This window comes from Mytilus galloprovincialis, chromosome 3 (genome assembly GCF_965363235.1).
Source record: "Mytilus galloprovincialis chromosome 3, xbMytGall1.hap1.1, whole genome shotgun sequence".
Taxonomy (NCBI): domain Eukaryota; kingdom Metazoa; phylum Mollusca; class Bivalvia; order Mytilida; family Mytilidae; genus Mytilus; species Mytilus galloprovincialis.
The window spans coordinates 9,224,840-9,246,177 of NC_134840.1; the positions used below are offsets into that span (position 1 = coordinate 9,224,840).

At 31.7% G+C, this 21,338-nt stretch overlaps 1 protein-coding gene and 1 long non-coding RNA gene across 2 annotated transcripts; both read left to right on the forward strand.

Annotated features, from left to right (window-relative positions):
• Nucleotides 1-769: 769 nt before the first annotated feature.
• Nucleotides 770-9,390, forward strand: LOC143069859 (A disintegrin and metalloproteinase with thrombospondin motifs 19-like). The gene is made up of 7 exons (XM_076244664.1): nucleotides 770-850; nucleotides 1,389-1,489; nucleotides 2,156-2,281; nucleotides 3,140-3,256; nucleotides 4,255-4,352; nucleotides 8,633-8,706; nucleotides 9,250-9,390. The coding sequence occupies exons 1-7, from the start codon at nucleotides 827-829 to the stop codon at nucleotides 9,388-9,390; spliced, it is 681 nt and encodes a 226-aa protein (XP_076100779.1). The 5' UTR covers nucleotides 770-826.
• A 715-nt stretch (nucleotides 9,391-10,105) lies between these two features.
• LOC143067139 (uncharacterized) lies at nucleotides 10,106-13,392 on the forward strand. Its single transcript, XR_012975857.1, has 3 exons — nucleotides 10,106-10,245; nucleotides 10,852-10,912; nucleotides 13,263-13,392. It is a non-coding gene; the product is annotated as an uncharacterized LOC143067139 (long non-coding RNA).
• The last annotated feature ends 7,946 nt before the right edge of the window (nucleotides 13,393-21,338 follow it).

A 21,338-nucleotide genomic window follows, 5' to 3' on the forward strand; every position in this document is an offset into this window, starting at 1 on the left:
AATAGAATTGGCCGTGTATGTAGATGCTGACTTCTTGACTTATAAATTACAAGTTACTGACATGAATCAAAGAATTGAAATCATGCTTAACAAGTATAATGCAGTAGGTGTATCTATTTAATGTGAAATTTTTTTTTATATATACATAAGCCTTTAGAATAGACGCCTTATCCGGTTTTTTCATTTGCAAAATAAATGTTATTCGTCAATTTTCCTCTACTCAACCTAATAAAAAGACCTACCAATTGTAGTAATAATAAAAACTATTTCATACAGTGTTTAGACTTGGAAATTTAAAGAAGTGGCAGTCACACACTTTTTTTTTCATTGTGTGCCTAATTTGCCTTACCATAGCACTTTAATGATGATAGAAAATACAAGCCCGGGAATTTCGTATCAATTGGGAAATACAGACTCCGTATGCAGGCGCTGCTAGAATGTTGCTGCATAGAAATGGAAAGTTTAAAGCTGAAGTGATCTTTTTTGACGTACAGTTTTGTGTTCAACCGTCCCTCATTGTCAATTTCTAGTTGTAAGTCAAGATATATGCTACTTTACCACCACCCCCTTTTTACAATCATCAAAACAGCTATAAATCAGCAATAAAAAGCTTCCTCAACTGTTGAAAGCTCTTTCATTTTCACCTTGTCATGGCGGTTGTTTATTTTCGTATGTCACTAACAAAAATTTTACAGCAACACGAAAGAATTGAAATCGTAAGAGAGTTTTTTAGATGCGATGTATTTTATTTGTATCTTTGTAGGTGCAATATGATTGGAGTCGAGCTAGTGTGTTGAATTATAACGTCACTCTATCAATAAAACTTATGACGTTTTTTGACACAAACCCGGTGAGAACATATGCATAATAACAGTTTTATATATTATTGATTGACTTGTGTAATATACAATCATCATTTATGAAGTCTTTTAAATAACTGGTAGTAAAATAACAGAATAAGAGAGTCTTCAGAATAAAATCCTTGAAATTCACAGAACATTTTAATTTGTAAAACGCCTGAAATATTTTTGCGTCTTCATAAAAGAAGTCTGAATTCTCCTGTAAGACTTTTGACCATTAACACTGACACTTCAGGTGATGTTCTTCTTTTGTCTAGAGAGGAGGGTCTTAAGGAATTATGGTTGTTGAATGTGAATTCTACTGCATTTGTCATTATATCAATCTGGATACACAAGTTAAGTCAAATCTAATACAGACCGTCAAGGTCATCAAAGAAACATTAATTTCTTAATAGGTTAAAAACAATAGTATATCTGTTAAACCAACCACTATTTTGTCAATACTATGGTCATGCACTTTAACAAGTACAGATAGTGTTTTGAATACACATCTTCCATACATTTGCTCCTTCTTTTGTTCTATTTCAGTCCTGGTACAATACTTCCACTGATCTGTCTGTTACTTTGAACAATATATGTACAGGAACTCAAGCTGGTCTACCTTACGATCATGTACATGTTCACACGGGGTAAGTACGAAATAGACAGTCTAACTAAGATAAACAGCCAAAAACCTATTCTAAATGGCAGTATACCCCGCATTTTTATTAGTGCGTCTGCATTGTTTACTAACACAATCATTTTGGAGTTCAGTATTTTTGTGATTTTACTTTCTACCCAAAGTACACAATATTACCATGGAAAACATTTAGGAAATGTTTTATTTGAATGTTTAAAGTGAATAATTTTGGCTTAACCATTGCTTTCAGAAATTAGTATCTGCTAATCAACAGACGATTGTTGTGTAAACTTAAAGTCGTTTTTTTACTAAACTATTTAAAGATCTTTTAAAAGTATTGGTACAAAAATAAAATACAGTAAAGCAGTTTTATCGAGCCAGTATTCTTAAAACAATATTATAATTAAAAGTTTTCAATACAACTTTATATGACCTAAACCATAAAAATGCCTTATTATATTATACCGTGATATACATTTATCATTGCATTATTTATTAAGATTGAAAATACACTCAAACCGTTTGATAACTATACATGTCTTTTGTTGTCCTGTGTCGATGAGTTGATGTCTCATTGACGTATACTCAGTATCACATCTTTTGTCGCGTCCTAAGAATATCAAGAAAGCGAGATTAATGTGCGCTTAGTGAATGATACAGTTTTCTATATTTATAGCATACCTAATCCAGAATTAGGAGGATTAGCTTACCAAAGTCTAGTATGCAATGCTAGGTACAGATGTGGTGTTTCTGCAGATGGGATAACAACATATGTCACGACAGCTCATGAAATAGGTCATAAGTATGTTTTCTGTATGCACTTTGATAAACTACTATTTGACATTCCATCTGTGTGATGATCCTGTTAAATAGCTTGACATGACAGCATAACTATGTATTGGTTAATTTTACATTACAAGTCGTTTCTTGTCCATTCGTTTTTGATGCGTTTTGTTATTTGATTTTGCCATGTGATTATGGACTTTCCGAATTGATTTTCCGCTAAGTTCAGTATTTTTGTGATCTTATTTTTTTTTCAATATTATACATGTATGGAAGATAGATATATTATAGATATATTTGTAGTTGTCACAAGACGTTATTCGTTTTTTTTTTTTTTTTTTTTTTTTGCTATGCCTTTGTCAGTATTTTAAGGGAGTTCGGTTGTCAGTTTCAAAATAATTAACTTTTCAAAACACTAGTTTATATTGATAGGGGATTAATAAAGGAATCAAAAGAGCCAAAAAAATATATAGGTCAATGTGATTGTTTTCGAGATATTAGCCTTTGACACTTTTTCGGAATATTTTCTCTTGACTTTTCATAGCTTTATCATTGACAAGTTTAAGTTCTCAAAAACTATTAAAGATACTTAAAATTTTATAAGACTTTAACATATTGCTTATCATTATACATGTAAAAGATTTATAAAAAGAAAAATGGGGGTCAATGGGCAATTGTTGGTAAGGCATTAAAAAGGATAAAACCAGAGGATTCCAAAAATCTGACAATAATCCCAAAACATGACAAGCGAACTTCCTTAATAGATTGTTTTGGCAATGGAGAAATACGATTAAATACTTGCATTTCCAATCAGTAAAGTTCATTTTTAGTAATTTTAAGAATAATTACCCATTATAACTTAAGACATTGATTACAGCATGGGTATGCTGCATGATGCTGATAGAAATTGTTTATCTCCAGACGTTGGTATAACGGGTGGCGCTGGCGTCGGATGGAGTACATGTAGTGCCAATGATATGAACACAATGTTACAGTAAGAAAACATAGTATACTATATCATTATGAAAAGAAAAAAAAAACATTGTATCTTAAAAGCATTGTCGATTTCGTGATTTATATATTTATAAAAAAGAATTCAGTAAAAATCTAAACACGAAGACTAAACTAAGCAATGAAAAAGAACATGATTCGTCATTAAAGGTTTTAAGAAAAACTGACATATTCTTTGCACATTTCAAGAGAAGTATATTTTGTAATTTTGAATTGAAATATCCACAGAAGACTCATTTAATGTTGATTTTGCATTTAACACGGATGCAAGTTATTGAAACTTTCCTCAATGGTTTGGACAGTTCTAGTGGTTGAGTATGTTAATAAAATAAATACGGAACACGCAAAGTGTACAATATATTTATCATCAATTGCATACACCACCTATGTTGAAGAAAGACTATCAGTTTGTTTCCAAAACATAAAACGTGATGTTTATAAAATGTTAAACGACGACGATGAAATTAAGGTGGGCAAAAACTTATTATGTTATTTATCAGAACAAGTAGTTTATAGGATAGCTCATTGGAGTATGCACCAAGTGAAGAAGACAATAAGACATGAAAAGTAGCACATACATTTTTTATGCAATTTTGAAAATATCCACTCCAAAAAAATCTAGCAAATTGGCAGTGTTAATTTTTTAAAATGTTTGGACAGGACTTAAATAAAACCTTGATTTGGCATAACTTTTTGTGGTTTTTTTTATATCAATACTTTTCAATTTGTAATTGATCCAGGTTTCAAAATGATTTGATTTCAAATTCCAATGGTGAGTCTCTTAATTGTGTGTGGAGCACGCGCTTTAAGTACTTGATCATAGGTCTGTTTCATGTGAATCAGTAGATAACTGAAGCTTTCATTGTTTTTGAAAGATTGAAACGGGATATAAGAATAACAATTTGTATTTCTACTTGTATTTTCCATTTGGTAGGTTACTGTGTTATTTGACTTGTTTAATATACGTAATTGTTTTCACAGAACAGGGAATCATGGATGTCTATGGATAGACAATATTGCTGATAATGAAGTAACTCCATCATCTTTACAGGGATTAATATTAGTGCCAGAACTTCCAGGTAAATACGTTATAAATAACTTTATTTTTATTATATTGGAAGAAGAAGGTGAAGGCAGCAGTCACTTCACGTTCATATATATATTTGGTACATTTTTGACGACATTCAAGTAAGTATCTATTCTGACCACTTTGTTCGAGACTAAGACTGTTCTCTTTATCTTTGGGATGTATCAAATAAAATTTTGTATTCAAATTATTGTGTTGTATTAGTTAGGAAATTCACTGTTATCCTCGCTAATGCAATTCAGTCCCTTCTCCCCGAACGTCACTTGCCGAATAAGACTTATGACCAGGTTTTTATTAACATGAACAACAGGACGGGTGCCGCAAGTTGATCAGGATCTCCCTACCCTTCCGGAGCGCATAGTTCAACTCCAGTATATGGTGTTGTTCAGCCTTTAGTTTTCCATTTGTATTTTGTGTACTGTTGTTTGTTTTTCTCAATCATTGTGTTTTGTATAGGGTTTCTTTAAACTGTTGAGTTTTTTTTGTTCATCCATCAGTTGATCACAGATTGCTCTATTTTAATATATTTAAGTAATTATATTGTTAAAAGTGATTCCCTTATTCTATGGAAATTTATCTCTTTCTGAACCTATTGTATATAAAAAAAAATAATCAACGTGTGGATGCCGGTGACCTAAGAAGGTGGTTGGGTGATTTTAAGGGTCATAGCCTATTTTATTCGTCCCCGAGGGTATCACCAGCCCAGTAGTCAACACTTTGGTGTTGACATGAATATCAATAATGTGGTCATTTTTTTTATAAATTTCCTGTTAACAAAAGTTTAAATTTTTCGAAAAACTAAGGATTTTCTTATTCCAGGCATTGATTTTCTTAGCCGTATTTGTCACAACTTTTTGGAATTTTGGATCCTCAATGCTCTTCAACTTTGTAATTGTTTCGCTTTATAAATATTTTGATATGAGCGTCACTGGTGAGTCTTATGTAGACGAAACGCGCGTCTGGCGTACTAAATTATAATCCTGGTACATTTGATAACTATTAGTTAACTGAATGAATCAAAATATGCTCACAGGTGATGATAAAATTGACAATTTTTTGAAATGTGAAAGGCACTCGAAGGGGATTTTCGTTTAACAAAAAAAGAGAATATTTATTTTCTAATCATTAGTGAAACAGATTCTTACATAGTTACACGTGGATTATCGAATTTATCCAATCTAGATGGTACAATTCAGAAATTTTAAAGTCCTCATCTAGGCTCGGACTTTAAAATTGATAAATTAACTATCTCGAATGGATAAGTCTGATAATCCACTGGTGTCAATGTAAGAATCTATATGTGTATCTTCATTTCAGATGCTTTATTTGGAATGATATTATTCTTGACACAGTGCTTACAATACAGTTTTATTGGGATTTTCATTTGAAAATCGTAATTAAACACCGGGTCCTAGAGATTGTGCTACCTTTAGTTTTGTGTTAAATGTATGTGAATTGTAGTTTTAATTTTGTCCTGTTTGTTTTCCTTCGACCATTAATTTATAATTTCCGCCTTTGTTTCTTTACTTGATAAAGCCATACAGTAAATATAGTATTTCTATATCAACCAATGTATGTTTGAAGTTAAAAAAATACGTTGATGAAGTTCATGTGGACTTTAAAAGGGGCCAAGGGGGTTCCAATAACAGCAAAACAGTAAATTGATTTAGCTTAAAACAGATATCAAGGAATTGAAAAGTCCGGTCCTGGACCAATACAGTAGATTTTATTATATAACTGGTTGTATAGATCTAGCTAGGCCTTAACAGAATCATTTTATTCATTTTAAAAAAATAATATGATCCTCATCAGGTATCAGGTACGCATGGGGTACAAGGAACATTATCCTCATATACCGGTTTATGTTAAATTCAAATTTGAACAATTCTTAATATCACAAAAAAGGAAAACATATGGCTATGATGAGGAGAGGCCTAGGTCCATACCACCATAACAGGGACACCTTTTATATATATTGGGGTACAAGTTTTGGTTTTCTACAAATTATGATTTGTACCCAAAAAAAATGTACAAATTATAATTTGTATTTTTACTTTGTACAATTGTAATTTGTTAAAATGCAAATTGTAATTTGTACAAAAAAATCCATGTACGAAATTACAAATTTCTACTTAAATTCACTTAAAACTGAACAAAATAACTAGTTTCTATTTTTGTTTAAGGAATATTTAAAAATCAAAGGCATTTGATAGATAAATTTTTGTGGTTTTCTTTTTTCAAGAAAATGAAGTCAGTGCCACCCTATGTTAATTTGATATCTAGAATATATTTTTCTGGAAAGCGATTTTCTCGTATCGATTTTGTCATCGAATTGATGCACACTATAGATTTTGTATTCAATGATCACATAATAAACCTCAGTCATAAAATACCAAAATACCTAGAGGAAATGTAATTGATACATGTATACAGTTAATCATGATAATATAATAGAAATTGGCTCAAGTGACTATTCTGACAGCATAATAGAAATTAGTCTGAGTGACAATTTGATCGACACCAAAAGAAACAACAATCATGCATCTTATGTGAAATAATTGAATATGGAGAATGTGGGTACCCATTGGAACAGCTGTTGGGTTCTTAAAAGTATATTTTGTGGAGAAATTAAATTGAAGCTGTTAAAGACACGTCTTTATTTGCAGTAGCACTTTCTGAGCTTTAATTTTCACTATGTGAAGTTTAAAAAAAAATATAGTCAGGGTAATCTCTTTCATGTAGATGCTCAAATAAATGATACATAACTATTTTTGCATTTTGTAAATATGTATAAAAGTATAAAAGGATGTGGTATGATTTCGAATGAGTCAACTCTCCAAAAGAGATAAAAAGACACAGACAAATTAACAACTATAGATCATCATATCGCCTTCGACTATCAGCAAACCCATTCCGCATAGTCAGATATAAAAGGCATTGAAATGACAAACGAAAAACAATTCATACGAGAAACTAACGGCATAATTTATCTACAAAATAATGAACCGTCAAAAAACTTAGCAACAAATATCAACCACTGAATCACAGGCTCCTGACTTGGGACATGCACATACAGAGTGTGGCGGGGTTAAACATGTCAGTTGGTGCCCGACCCTCCCCTAACCTTGGACAGTGGTGTAACAGTACAACATGAGGTTTATTATGTGCTCATTGATTTGAAATTCTATACGGTGTACCAATGATTTTTATAACAAAATATATAATTCATAAGTAAAATGTGTACAAAGTCAAAATACAAACTATAGTATACAATTGTTTTACAAATTATAATTTGTACAAAATTATACATCTAAAAACATGTTCCCAAACAATGGAATTTATTACAAAGAGTAATAATAATGAATACTAGAATGATCCTAGACCCGACTGTTTTAATATGTTTATGTGATGAATCCTCCTGCAAATACATGACTTCCATAACACCAGTGGAAAGACCCCAATAGATATAAGAGAAGTAGTATGATAGGCAAAGACACAACTCTCCGTCTAAGTCAAAATGTTTAATTTTCTTCAATTAAGATTGGCTGTCAATTGCTAACATTTCAATTTTCAATAACAGTTAACAGGAAATACACTCTCACAGTAACAGATAACAATAAAAATAATAATCCTATAACAGCTTACAAGGAATAAGACAATAACAGCTAACAGCAAATATATTTTCAGAATAACAGATAAAAACGAATTGAATAACTTCATAACTTCATAACAGTTGAACCTCTTGCCCACCTCTTTAAAGGTGCAAAAGCTACAAGATTAAAAAAAAAGATTTTTTTTCTGAAATCATATAAAAACGAAATAGTGAAATGATAACTCGTTTTTAGCTGCTAGTTTAGTTCAATTTTTACTAAATATACTAAGAAATATCGCTGCTGAATTATTCACTAGCAAATAAATAATTCGACTTCATTGAATCCGTATTCATGTGACATTCAATTTAAGCCCTTCGCAAGAGATTGCTAATTACATTCCCCATTTCCATTCTCAATTTTACTTCAGAATTATTTCAATTTGAATATACGATTTAGTATGTTAAAGATCCAATATGATACTTTAAGTTAAATCAGTGAACATGACTTTAACAGCTAATCCCCTTTTAAACATATGTGTATGCTTTTGAAACAGAAAAGAGTTTTTTATTTTATTAACGACAAATCTTTTAGTGTGCAATATAGACATATACTATGTTCTAACAGTTTTTATCAAAATAATTTCTGTATTTTAATATTCATATTATTTCTTTATTACCAGGTCAGTTGTATACAGCAGATGAAATATGTGAACAGTTATACGGAAGTGGATTTAGATACCGTGAATATCCGAATGTGAGCAAATTTTAAATATCAACCCATATCTCCATTAAGACATAAGAAATCGTAAACTTAATAGTATTAGGTAATCCGACAATGAAAACATACATTCACGAAAAACAATAATCATTGGGTTTTTATGAGGTGTTCTGAAAGAGGGAGAAAAGATCCGAACCCACATCTCACAACCGTAATGTTTGCATGGTAAGTACCAATTCGATATAATTCATCTGATGTTACAATCGAAGAAAAGAAGCACGGGTTTGTGGTTACAACACTTGATAAATCCATGATCGTCTGTTACACCGAAAATACAAAATTATCAACCAAATTATGATGGCGTCCGTGATAATTTATATCTCAGCATTTAATTTTTTCCTAATAACAATGCTGGTATCTTTCACGTGTCTATACAATTACTTTTAATAACAACACTTGTGATTACAAAAATTATATGTCAAAATTTTCATAATCTTCACTAAAGTGATACAAAAATTAGAGCTATTATTTGTACATGCAAGGGAATAGAACATTTATTCGGCTTCTATCTGTCGACAGGCGAACCTTGCTTGTATCAAGTATAGCTGTGTTGATCATAACGCTGGGAATACACATGGTCGGATGTTCCAGCAGTCGAATTCTATAATCGGACTATACTGTGAAGACCAAAAGGTGAATATAAAGTATCAATGTCGTTAATGATCATGGATTGTGTATATGTCTGTTTTCATAGTATAAAAGAACTTAGTTGTATATAACGGAATTTGACGAGACTGTCATCAAAGTGAGAGGGTTAGCGCTATAAAACCACGTTTAATCCACCATTTTCTACATTTGAAAATGCCTGTACCAATGACAGTCCTTGTCCATTCGTTTTTGATGCGTTTTGTTATTTGATTTTGCCATGTGATTATAGACTTTCCGAATTGATTTTTCTCTAAGTTCAGTATTTTTGTGATCTTTCTTTTTGTATACGTACTATTTGAAATAAGCATAAACACCCCCATTATTTACATTCGGTTCAGGTTTTAATATATAATACACTTTCATTATGTCAAAGGCTATGACATTTATGATAGTTTTTCTCAGCTGTTTTACGCGAATTTTTGTAAAATCCAAATTGATGCAATTTAGTTCGCCCTGTTCATGATACCTAAGAGAAAACAGACAAAATATTTCAAGCAAACTATTGGTGAAAGCAGTTTTTCAATAATTATAATAACAAAAAACAAAAAAGCATTAACCTCAATAAAACTGTTCATTTATATATGGGTTACATTGTTGTAATGGTGTTTTCTTTATTTGTTATTTACGTGTACTTTACCAGACACAATTTTAATTTCAAACCATGATATTTGCGAAATTTTATTAATTGCCAAACATCCAACTGAATATTTACTTAGATCTGCTTTGGTGTGTTGATTGGTCTGAAGCTCAATTAATTAATCCTGAAGTACGAGCAGGTGGGTGGTCAGATTGGGAAACATGGACAACCTGTTCCCGGTCATGTGGACGAGGAATGCTTTACAGACGGAGAATATGTAACAACCCAACGTAGGTTTGTTTTGGTATTTCCTTCTGAAGATTATGATAAATATATGTATTAGAAGCAATTAAGATCGTTTAGTAAGTCCAAAGTGACAATAGGAATGTTGTTATTTTACATATCAAATATGTACTTACTGTATTTTGACACTTCACATCTACGAAAACAGTATTGCGCAAAACAGTATTGCCGACCTCTTGCATATCATTCAATGAGGATAATTTTAACTAAACAGTTATTAAGGAAAGAAATTTATCAGTGATAGAAAACTGAGCTTTAGATCGCTGATATAGAAAAGATGCTCGAGGATACAAATGAAACGGTTAAAATGATTTGAATTCACCACTGAACTCTCAAATAAGTAAAAACTTAAAGTCTTTGGGAACTTCTACATATTAAATCTATGGAGATTTTGTATGACTTATTACGTCGCTTATGGACAATGTATCTGAAATTGAACATGTATCTAGATATGACGCGTGGCTTACTCCTATGTTTTCTCAATATATAAAACTACATTACAGAGAAAAACGATTCCGCAACACAAAAATAATGTGCTATCATATTTTGCAGATCTCATCTTTTACTATGTTATTAATTTTCTTTTATTTCAGTCCTAAGAATAATGCAACTTGCGATGGGAATGAATATGAAGCTGAATGTTGCAGTCTAACGGTCATTTTTTCTTGGTACTTAGATAGACAAGAAGATGCGAAATGAGTGCCAAGGAGACAAATCTTCATCCAAGTCTTAATTTTAACAGTAAACTGTTATAGGTCAAAGTACGGCCTTCAACATCCAGCATTTTCTCACACCCAACATCAAGCTATAAAGTTCCCTAAATATTAATAGTGTTAAACCATTCAAACAGAAAAACAAACGGTCTAATCTATATACAAAAACCAGGAGAAACACTAATGAACACATATCGACAACTACTGAACTTCAGGGTCCTGACTTGGGACAGTTGCAAACAAATGCAGTGGGTTAAAACGTTTAAATAGGTACCAACCTTAACCCTTACCTGAAACAATAGTGTTACATCCCAAAACAGGCATTTATCTCAAAAAAAAATTTCCTTTTATACCTTAATAAAACACAAGGTACTTAACTAAAAAAAATTTTAAAATGTCATCTGGTTGCAAACTTCCGGTTTTTTTTTCGATTTCTCGGTTGCCAAACCTACTTAAACTTATTATGCCGTAAATCTAAATTGATTTATCTACACAAAGGTGTATGACACGACTACCATTGATTTCGGGATCATTCGTAGCATGCCTCAGAAGCAGGTCAACGTGATTTTTTTTGTATACCGACACCAAATTGGAAACACTAAGTCCGCGGTGATTGATTTATTACAAAAAAAATATTTACAAAAAAACTGTCAGCTTTTTCTCTGAATAGTCATTATTATCTTTATTGTAAATTCGTAAAAGATTATATGATACAAACCCTAAAAAGTGTTATATGAGGTCTGTCTAATAGTCTAATGTGTCAGGAGTTTCTATTTTTAGAACTCAGATTTTCTCAGTTTATTGATATCATGCAGACTCACTCTTGACTTAACGTATGAAATAAAATAAGATTAGATAATTCCGAGAAACATTTGGACCTTGAGAGTGGGGAGATACCTTTTACTGCGAGACGTTTGTTTCCAACTTGGCGTCGGTAGACGAAATAATAACGATTGCCATAATTGGGTAGGATTGCTACGGATGATTTCGACAGCAAACGTAGGCGTGTTATACACAAGTGTGTAGAAAAATCAATTCAGATTTACGACATAATAAGTTTAAGTGGCGTTGGCTACTGGGAAATCGGCATATTACGGAATTTTGCGACCGCGTGACATTTTCAAAATGTTTAGTTAAGTACCTTGTGTTATATTAAGGTATATAGGGAAAAAAAATCTGAGACAAGTGCCTGTGCATTCCAACATAAATATACACACAAAAAAAAACAATTTGAATGACCTAAGGTGGTATCCAACACTTTCACTAAAATTCATTTGGCTCGTTTAATTTTCATAAAATTTTGACAAAGTATTTTACTCTGACCCTTTAACCAAAATATACAAATTTCAAAAATTTTGAACCAACCATTTTATCAGAAAAATTACACTGGCTATACAGCAGATTGACAAACACCAAATTTGATCATTGAGAAGCTTTATATTCTCTTTACAACACAACGTTAGTAAAACGTTTGGCTGATTTTACAGAGCTATCTCCCTGTAGTGTAAGTTACCACCTTAACTCAATCAAAATACATATTTACACAAACAAGTGAAAATATACTGAACCGAATAAATTTAATCTATGACACAATGTAAATACAAAATCTATAAAAAAAAGGGGTGAGTGATAAACAATATCAGAAAGACAGGAATAACCATGGACAAAATAACGCCTAATAAAATAATGTATACAGGTAAATGAAAATAATGTTGTTGTAAGATATACAGTAAATCAATAAGTATAATGTAATTCATAAATACAGTAATCTCTATAAAGAAAATGAATGTGGATGTGTATTTATACATCCTAAATTTTACACAACCCAAATAAAACTCGTTTGAAAAGAATACAAATTTATTTATTTTTGAATTTGCTAATAACAAAATCGATATTTGTGCCAATGTAGACCGTATTCAAATATTTTATTAAAACATTGGTAAGATAACCTTTATCAATAAGTTTGTTCAAAAGTTCGATGAGTTTACACTGATCACATAGTGATTCCCGCGCTTTTAGTACACTTTTACTGTAAAATGTAGGGTGAAAAGCAATACTTTTTGCATTGTGATTGACTTATGATAACATTCCAGTGTTGTATCTACAATATCTATCACTTATAAAAAGAAATGCCGAAAGTACAAAAGGGACAATAAAAATGTCGTAAACCGAAGACAGGCTAACCCATAGCAAAAAGATTGGCATAGCATTAGTGCAATGATACAAATATTATCATTATGGAAAAACTACAATCCACGTTTTGTATTTATCGTTTTCTTAATATTTTTCAGCCATGCGTTGGAGATATAAGTATGGATTCTTATCTTATAAAACAACGTGCATCAGAGACATGTCAGAGACTAATTGATAACAACATCATTAATGGAACAGAATACACAGCTAAGGGAACTATTTACTCATCCTTAAGTATGTAGAAAAACTTTTAACTCTTTCATGTACAGATCAATTGTATATCAAAGTCATAGCCATTTCATTAGAGAATATCTCACTACGTGTAAAATAATTATGGAAATAAGTCCTAAATTTTCGTTCAAAGTCAGGTGTGTTAGTGTGTTTCCCTTTCCCGCGACTAATCACACATGGCAGACGGTCATTGCTCTGAAATAAACCAGTATGTGATTATTAGAGCAATCGTTAAAGGTAAAACAGTCCCTAAGCAAATGGCAAAATCAATAGCTCAAACACATCAAACGAATAGATAACAACTGTTATTTCCTGACTTGGTTCAGACCTTGTCTTTTGTAGAAATGGTGGCTGAAACCATGTTTGATAACCAGCTTAACCTCTCACGTGTATGATAGCCGCATAAAATTTTATAATATGGACAACTATGTGTGAACAAAGCAAACAGACATTATGGGTAAAAATGTCAAAAACAGGGGTACAGCAGCAATATAATCTTAATTACTATAAAACAAAAACATATATCAACTAACAAAAACAGTAAGGCAAAAACGATAGCAAAACACGAAAATGTACAACAGTACAATAACACAATTACTGTATGTAGAACTACCGAGCCACGTCAAATAAATACTGTCAAAAAATAGGCTAAACAGTTAAAGTAAAAATTTAAAAAGACAATAAAACAATTCTATAACACGTTATTACGAAGATGAACATTAGTATAATCTATACTTCAAGACCATATGATATCATTTGTTAAGTTGATATGGAATATTTATCAATAAAGTCTTGGTATCTTCCGATGAACCTTTTAAGAATAAAAGGACGAGGCGTTTTTAGCTCACCTGGCCCGAAGGGCCAAGTGAGCTTTTCCCATCACTTTGCGTCCGGCGTCCGGGGTCCGTCGTCGTTGTTTACTTTTACAAAAATCTTCTCCTCTGAAACTAGTAGGCCAAATTAAACCAAACTTGGCCACAATCATCATTGGGGTATCTAGTTTAAAAAATGTGTCCTGTGACCCGGCCAACCAACCAAGATGGCCGCCATGGCTAAAAATAGAACATAGGGGTAAAATGCAGTTTTTGGCTTATAACTCAAAAACCAAAGCATGTAGAGCAAATCTGACATGGTCTAAAATTGTTTATCAGGTCAACATCTATTTGCCCTGAAATTTTAAGATGAATCGGACAACCCGTTGTTGGGTTGCTGCCCCTAAATTGGTAATTTTAAGGAAATTTTACTGTTTTTGGTTATTATCTTGAATATTATTATAGATAGAGATAAACAGTAAACAGCAATAATGTTCAGCAAAGTAAGATTTACAAATAAGTCAACATGACCAAAATTGTCAGTTTAACCCTTAAGGAGTTATTGCCCTTTTGTAAATGTTTAAAATATATTTTCCACTGTTATTACTGGGCCAAGTTCATTATAGATAGAGATAATTGTAGCAAGTAGAATGTCTAGTAAAGTAAGATCTACAAACACATCATGATCACCAAAACACAATTTTGTCATGAATTTATCTGTGTCCAATGTTTAATATGCACATAGCCCAAGGTGAGCGACACATGCTATTGAGAGCCTCTAGTTTGATAAACACCTGTTTCATCATCTTTCTGCTCTGACACTGGTGGCGTTTACAAAGTCTAAGTAGCAGCAGCAAGCTCTTGAAAGAATTGGGAAATGTATATCCTATATGCAGATGAAGTTGGGTTGGTATATTGCTACTAAGGTGGGGGAAATTGATACATGTAATTTGAAATAATTTCGTATAACTGATAAAAAATTACTGTTAAAAAAAAAAAACTAATTATGTTTCCTTAAGATCTTGCCCCGAGCTGAGAGACAAGTTCTAATTAATTTTATACTTTTGGATTAACAATACCAATCAATATACTTGACAATTGATCCGTCAAATTAATTACCACGACGACAATTTTTTTTTAAAGAAAACACAAATAATTAATGATTTCAATACAAATTTATATCAAATCTATTAAAATTGAAAAAAAGTCCGGTTAACCGGTTACCGTTTTGGGGTATTCGGTCGTTCGAACGGTTAACCGTTGACAACACTAGTAATTTCAAAATTAAAATCGTCTGGTTTGTCATTGATTCTGGTACTGAGATGATTAATTATGCCATTCGTGACATTCTGAATTTTATTTCTGATACTTGAACCTTAGCAAATGAATTCAACTGTTTTGTCTGTCTTTCTGAACTCGACAATACATCAGGTTTTCAAGTATAGTGTTGACCAAATGAAAACAATATACAACTAAGAGGTTGTTTCAGTAACTCTCGCAATTCCTTATACGTTTCCAAATAGTACCTCTGCCAATAAAATGGGGGCTATATTGCATATCTTTTACGATTTTATTGATGATTACCTCAAATTTCATTCCGTCAAATAATACATACGATTTCATTTCAGACCACGGAGTATGTGAAGTTCTTTGTGAATCGGCTCCTGGGTATACAAGACCTGATTTGACAAGATTTGGATTGATCGAAAATGGTACACCATGTCCCGGAACCTCAGCTACAGCTGATGCTAATCAATATTCCCGACGCCCAGGCTTTTATTATGCTTGCTTAGAGGGTTATTGTCAGGTGATGTACTAGTATATCGTTTAGCGCTTTTTTTGGGGTATAAAGTAAATTTGAAATACGAAAATTAACAGTTTAAAAAATTAAAGATACCAAAATATAACGAAATTTAAAGCGTCAATTCATATATGTCGAAGTAATACGGCAAGAAAAATGTTTTAACAACTATCAATGCATCGAATACTCAGCCACATCTACAATAGGAGACGGTAAGCAGCTCCTTCGTTACTAGTTGTACACGCCAAAAGCCTTTAAACGAAAAGATGGGGATATGTCAACAATTTGTAGATGAGTATAATTACTCTAGTCTGATAAAACAAAAGTATTCGTTATAAACGTACCTACTATATGAACTTCATCTGGTAATCAATTTAACATGGACTGTTGAAAACACCAGATTCTTCTCAAATATTTCGGAAATACACGTCCCGATTAACTATTTGGATATGTTTAAAGCGAAACGTTTAAACAAATCTAAGCATTATAAACGAATTGTATGAATCCAACCTAAGGTGGTACATAACACTACAGGTTGCACTTCTGTAAATATTGACAATGCAATTTCCCATAGGAACGCCTGTTACGGCTAAAACTGTACCACTTTTACTATGAAGTTTTGAAAAAAAATCTTATCCTAGAAATGAAATTTCATATGCACTACAATATTTTTCAAAGGTCAAAATATAGGGCTGTGCGGCATATTTTCAACGTTTATATGCCCTGAACTTTTCAGAGTTTAAACTAACACTAATTTTCTTAACTACCCCTACCTCGAATGAAGGGTTACCACAGATTTCAATGTAAACAATATGTCCGTATATTTTTACTGGTAACATTCCCAAGATATGTCTCTATGAGATGGAACACAGAGAGCATAACTGGGAACCAGTATGTAAACAAAATCAATTTTCTATGAATATTCTAAATCTCCCCAAAAGAGGCGTGGTTTGAGAAACAGCTGTATTTACAAAGTGCAACCTATACAAACATTTATTCAAATAGAAAACTCTCTAAAATCAGTTTTTCTCACATTAATACTCATTTATCAGAATTATAGCCTGAAAGAAATCACTGTGTATACTCTAAGGTTTTTTTTACTGACATTTTATACCCCTCCCTTGTTTCAATTTTTAAAAGAATTTGAAAACAAGACTTTAATTATTGCCAGCTTACCCTTTTTGCATATTTTCTGATTTAAAATGCCTAGAACCTGTTTAAAACTGTTTTGATAACACATTGAAAGCATATCAGAATACCATAAATGTTATGTTTAGCGGTCAATCATTACAACATTCAAAATTATAAAATATCCAATCCTGCCTCTGTCTCCAGTCCACATCTTACTGTATGCCTATTTGTCAATCAAAGTTCACATTTTTTACCTCAAATGGTCAATTTAGAATTCTTGTCACAACAGTATCATCTGTAACCATATATCTGACACAATTTACATAATAAATATACTAGAAGTGTTCAAACAAAGCCATATTTGCAATAGTTGTATGTATGCAGGTACCAGTCTGAGACATAAATTCACTTAAAATGTTATAGAAATGACTGCTAACATCTCATTTGTGCATAACTTCCAAGCATAGTTATTGTTTTCTATATCAAGAACTTAAAAATCATAAAATCATAGCATTTACATGTTAAATTATCTGTTTTATGACACAGGGGGTGGGCAATTTTCTATGTTTTTTGCCCCTGGGGCCTTACATTTCCTAAATTATTCTGCTGTTTCTAGCAATTTGGAATATTTAATACATATTCAGGATAGAACACACTATTGTAAGTTTTGTTGGGATATTTTTGTATTTCTAGCTTGTATTTTTTATGCTGTCGTGACAAAAAAGCAGATTTAGGTGTTACGGCTTACTTTTGGGTAATCGACAGGACACAAACATCCCATAAATAATATTCAGGAAGGATCGATGAGTTTCAATGACTGCGAAGAGTAAATATAAACACTTCTTAACAATTTAACTTACAAATATGCAAATATTATGAATTAATTTTGTATTCAGGACTTTAAGTAAACTATGCATACTGTAAACTGTGAAGTTATGCTGGGTCATCATATCTTAAGCCCAGGATTCTATCAATCTTCATGAAATATTTATAAAACTTCATATTTGAGTTAATTTCTTTAAAATCTGTGAGATAAAGCAAATTTGGTTAAATTCTGAATGTTCCCTTTTTTCACCCTATATAGGTTTCATTTCTGTAAATATTGACAATGCAATTTCCCATAGGAACTCCTTTTACGGCTAAAACTGTACCACTTTTACTATGAAGTTTTGAAAAAAAAATTATCATAGAAATGAAAGTTCATATGCACTACAATTTTTTTCAAAGGTCAAAATATAGGGCTGTGCGGCATATTTTCAACGTTTATATGCCCTGAACTTTTCAGAGTTTAAACTAACACTAATTTTCTTAACTACCCCTACCTCGAATGAAGGGTTACCACAGATTTCAATGTAAACAATATGCCCGTGTATTTTTACTGGTAACATTCCCAAGTTAGTCTCTATGAGATAGAACACAGAGAGCATAACTGGGAACCAATATGTAAACAAAATCAATTTTCTATGAATATTCTAAATCTCCCCAAAAGAGGCGTGGTTTGAGAAACAGCTGTATTTACAAAGTGCAACCTATACAAACATTTATTCAAATAGAAAACTCTCTAAAATCAGTTTTTCTCACATTAATACTCATTTATCAGAATTATAGCCTGAAAGAAATCACTGTGTATACTCTAAGGTTTTTTTTACTGACATTTTATACCCCTCCCTTGTTTCAATTTTTAAAAGAATTTGAAAACAAGACTTTAATTATTGCCAGCTTACCCTTTTTGCATATTTTCTGATTTAAAATGCCTAGAACCTGTTTAAAACTGTTTTGATAACACATTGAAAGCATATCAGAATACCATAAATGTTATGTTTAGCGGTCAATCATTACAACATTCAAAATTATAAAATATCCAATCCTGCCTCTGTCTCCAGTCCACATCTTACTGTATGCCTATTTGTCAATCAAAGTTCACATTTTTTACCTCAAATGGTCAATTTAGAATTCTTGTCACAACAGTATCATCTGTAACCATATATCTGACACAATTTACATAATAAATATACTAGAAGTGTTCAAACAAAGCCATATTTGCAATAGTTGTATGTATGCAGGTACCAGTCTGAGACAGAAATTCACTTAAAATGTTATAGAAATGACTGCTAACATCTCATTTGTGCATAACTTCCAAGCATAGTTATTGTTTTCTATATCAAGAACTTAAAAATCATAAAATCATAGCATTTACATGTTAAATTATCTGTTTTATGACACAGGGGGTGGGCAATTTTCTATGTTTTTTGCCCCTGGGGCCTTACATTTCCTAAATTATTCTGCTGTTTCTAGCAATTTGGAATATTTAATACATATTCAGGATAGAACACACTATTGTAAGTTTTGTTGGGATATTTTTGTATTTCTAGCTTGTATTTTTTATGCTGTCGTGACAAAAAAGCAGATTTAGGTGTTACGGCTTACTTTTGGGTAATCGACAGGACACAAACATCCCATAAATAATATTCAGGAAGGATCGATGAGTTTCAATGACTGCGAAGAGTAAATATAAACACTTCTTAACAATTTAACTTACAAATATGCAAATATTATGAATTAATTTTGTATTCAGGACTTTAAGTAAACTATGCATACTGTAAACTGTGAAGTTATGCTGGGTCATCATATCTTAAGCCCAGGATTCTATCAATCTTCATGAAATATTTATAAAACTTCATATTTGAGTTAATTTCTTTAAAATCTGTGAGATAAAGCAAATTTGGTTAAATTCTGAATGTTCCCTTTTTTCACCCTATATAGGTTTCATTTCTGTAAATATTGACAATGCAATTTCCCATAGGAACTCCTTTTACGGCTAAAACTGTACCACTTTTACTATGAAGTTTTGAAAAAAAAATTATCATAGAAATGAAAGTTCATATGCACTACAATTTTTTTCAAAGGTCAAAATATAGGGCTGTGCGGCATATTTTCAACGTTTATATGCCCTGAACTTTTCAGAGTTTAAACTAACACTAATTTTCTTAACTACCCCTACCTCGAATGAAGGGTTACCACAGATTTCAATGTAAACAATATGCCCGTGTATTTTTACTGGTAACATTCCCAAGTTAGTCTCTATGAGATAGAACACAGAGAGCATAACTGGGAACCAATATGTAAACAAAATCAATTTTCTATGAATATTCTAAATCTCCCCAAAAGAGGCGTGGTTTGAGAAACAGCTGTATTTACAAAGTGCAACCTATACAAACATTTATTCAAATAGAAAACTCTCTAAAATCAGTTTTTCTCACATTAATACTCATTTATCAGAATTATAGCCTGAAAGAAATCACTGTGTATACTCTAAGGTTTTTTTTACTGACATTTTATACCCCTCCCTTATTTCAATTTTTAAAAGAATTTGAAAACAAGACTTTAATTATTGCCAGCTTACCCTTTTTGCATATTTTCTGATTTAAAATGCCTAGAACCTGTTTAAAACTGTTTTGATAACACATTGAAAGCATATCAGAATACCATAAATGTTATGTTTAGCGGTCAATCATTACAACATTCAAAATTATAAAATATCCAATCCTGCCTCTGTCTCCAGTCCACATCTTACTGTATGCCTATTTGTCAATCAAAGTTCACATTTTTTACCTCAAATGGTCAATTTAGAATTCTTGTCACAACAGTATCATCTGTAACCATATATCTGACACAATTTACATAATAAATATACTAGAAGTGTTCAAACAAAGCCATATTTGCAATAGTTGTATGTATGCAGGTACCAGTCTGAGACATAAATTCACTTAAAATGTTATAGAAATGACTGCTAACATCTCATTTGTGCATAACTTCCAAGCATAGTTATTGTTTTCTATATCAAGAACTTAAAAATCATAAAATCATAGCATTTACATGTTAAATTATCTGTTTTATGACACAGGGGGTGGGCAATTTTCTATGTTTTTTGCCCCTGGGGCCTTACATTTCCTAAATTATTCTGCTGTTTCTAGCAATTTGGAATATTTAATACATATTCAGGATAGAACACACTATTGTAAGTTTTGTTGGGATATTTTTGTATTTCTAGCTTGTATTTTTTATGCTGTCGTGACAAAAAAGCAGATTTAGGTGTTACGGCTTACTTTTGGGTAATCGACAGGACACAAACATCCCATAAATAATATTCAGGAAGGATCGATGAGTTTCAATGACTGCGAAGAGTAAATATAAACACT

Excerpts from the sequence above, each read along its gene's own strand:
- LOC143069859 (XM_076244664.1), top strand. The coding sequence starts at position 827 with ATGACGTTTTTTGACACAAACCCG. Across the intron at positions 2,282-3,139 it reads GCTCATGAAATAGGTCATAA|CATGGGTATGCTGCATGATG; the intron begins GTATGTTTTCTG and ends CATTGATTACAG. Across the intron at positions 3,257-4,254 it reads GATATGAACACAATGTTACA|AACAGGGAATCATGGATGTC; the intron begins GTAAGAAAACAT and ends TTGTTTTCACAG.